The 2,064-nt window shown below is 34.3% G+C and overlaps 1 protein-coding gene across 3 annotated transcripts in view; it reads left to right on the plus strand.

Moving 5' to 3' along the window:
* Positions 1–665: 665 nt before the first annotated feature.
* Positions 666–2,064, plus strand: part of KLC1 (kinesin light chain 1) — a 27,601-nt gene continuing 26,202 nt past the window's right edge. For all 3 annotated transcript variants that reach the window (XM_010172471.1, XM_029086109.1, XM_029086110.1), the window contains exon 1: positions 666–926. In XM_010172471.1, the coding sequence (XP_010170773.1) occupies positions 666–926 (261 nt within the window). The remainder of the gene's footprint in view (positions 927–2,064) is intronic.

The raw sequence follows: 2,064 nt of genomic DNA on the forward strand, positions 1-2,064 counted from the left end.
CCTTTTTTTTTTAAACGTAATATAAGAGCACATCCTTTTGCTGTTGTCATGAAGTGGTGCATAGATGTTCCTTGTGACACTCTTATTAAAGATTTAAGTGGTTGTCATTTTTTTTTGCTTTCTTCTAAAACTAGACTTGTTTCTGTACAAAGTTTTAATACAGTTTAGCTAATTCATGTTAAATGTTAAGTTAGCAAAGCTTCCCCAAAGGTCTTCATACAGATGTGATAATTTATTGCTTTTGAAAAAATATTTCCTACTGTATTCTAATTTATACTTCCTGTTACACTTGGAGGTAGAAATATCTTAAGTATAAAGGAGCAATTCCTTAATTTTTTTATTTTCATTATAGAATATTTTTCTGGTGACATTTCAAAAGGATCAAGTGATTTCTGTGTCTTCTATTTGTATTTTTACATTGTTATACTTGTTGTGACTTCAGTAACTGCATATATAAAGTTACCTGAGTTTCTAAACTTTTTTGGATCTGCATTTGCATTTGGTAGAAGTGTTTACAAGTAGTGCAAAAATATAATTATATTCTGAATATACATTTCAAATTCATATATTTTGATTACTTCTTAAAGGAAAGCTTTACTCAGTTATAAAGAATTACTTATTTTATTTTTGCCTTTGGGTTAACTAGTGTACTCGTCTATTTCAGAATGTATGAAAACATGTCCACAATGGTGTATTTAAAGGAAGAGAAGTTGGAGAAGCTTACTCAAGATGAAATCATTGCCAAAACTAAGCAAGTGATTAATGGACTAGAGGCACTGAAGAATGAACACAATTCAATTTTACAGAGCTTACTTGAAACACTGAAATGTTTGAAGAAAGATGATGAAACTAATCTGGTTGAAGAAAAATCAAACATGATTCGAAAGTCACTGGAAATGCTGGAGCTTGGCCTTAGTGAAGCACAGGTAAAATTGCAGCAGAAATAGAGCATTTCAGACTTCAAGGGCTTAAATTTGCCTTACTGAATATTAGTAACATGCTGGGACATTTACGTTGTTGTTGTATGCTAAAGAAGGACTGCTGTAATTAATAGAGATAGATTCTGTCTCTCTTGCTATGTTGCAGAACTAATTATGTGTTCAGTATTAAAGCACTGAAGCTCATAACTGAGCCTCTCTTTACCTCAGTGAGACATTGCTATTTTCCATTTAGATGTTTCCACAGCATTAGGCAGGTAATGTTTGAGCATGTCAAGAACTGAGCATTTTAACTCTTGTTGCATAGGGAGGTCTCTCACACACATAAATAAAGGAATTTTATTCTTCCAGCCTTTGAGCTCTGCCATAACCTTAAACTCATGTTATGTTCCCTTGATTCTGAGATTGTTTATAGTAGCTCACAATGCTCCTGGGGCTTTTGAACATTTTAGTAAACTGAAATTTAATCTAGAAACATTTTATAGGTTAAGAACTGAGTACAGAATTTGAACAGCTTTCACTAATGCATCAAAGGACTCTGAGCTAATTTCTCTGAACTATCTCTTAGTTGATGAAGGTGTCACCTGCAGAAGATGAGTGAGAAGATGCATGTTTAGTCAGGATGTCAGGACTATGTTTACATAGTAAACATAACTTTAGGGTATTTTGTACTAGGTCAAAAGCCTGAACCGATGTGATGTGACACAGTCATCAGTATAAAATGACAGAGTGTTTGCAAATGAGTTGAAAATTCCAATGAGTTAACTTTAATGTTGATAGGCTTTATACTGGTCTGTAACTGTGCTCAGTCTGGAGCAATTGTGTTTGGTGATCTGGAAGTGGTGAATTGAGGCCTGAGAGAATGAACAAATATGGGTTACTAGACACAGGAACGTAGAACCCCTGGACATTATGGCACTGACTGTCAGGCGTTAGTATATTGTACAAGCTTTGATCCCTTGTATTGGGAGAAAATACTAGAAGATATATGGAATAAGATTGCAATAGTTGAGTTACCTTTAATGGGTCTTTTTAGAAGACCTGTGAGTGAATGAGTACCTTCTCTCTCCTAACTTTGACACAGTATTGAGATGCCGAAAAGCTAGTTCTGATTTGTGGCTCTCTT

Source organism: Antrostomus carolinensis, unplaced genomic scaffold (genome assembly GCF_000700745.2).
Source record: "Antrostomus carolinensis isolate BGI_N321 unplaced genomic scaffold, ASM70074v2 scaffold1320, whole genome shotgun sequence".
Lineage (NCBI taxonomy): Eukaryota > Metazoa > Chordata > Aves > Caprimulgiformes > Caprimulgidae > Antrostomus > Antrostomus carolinensis.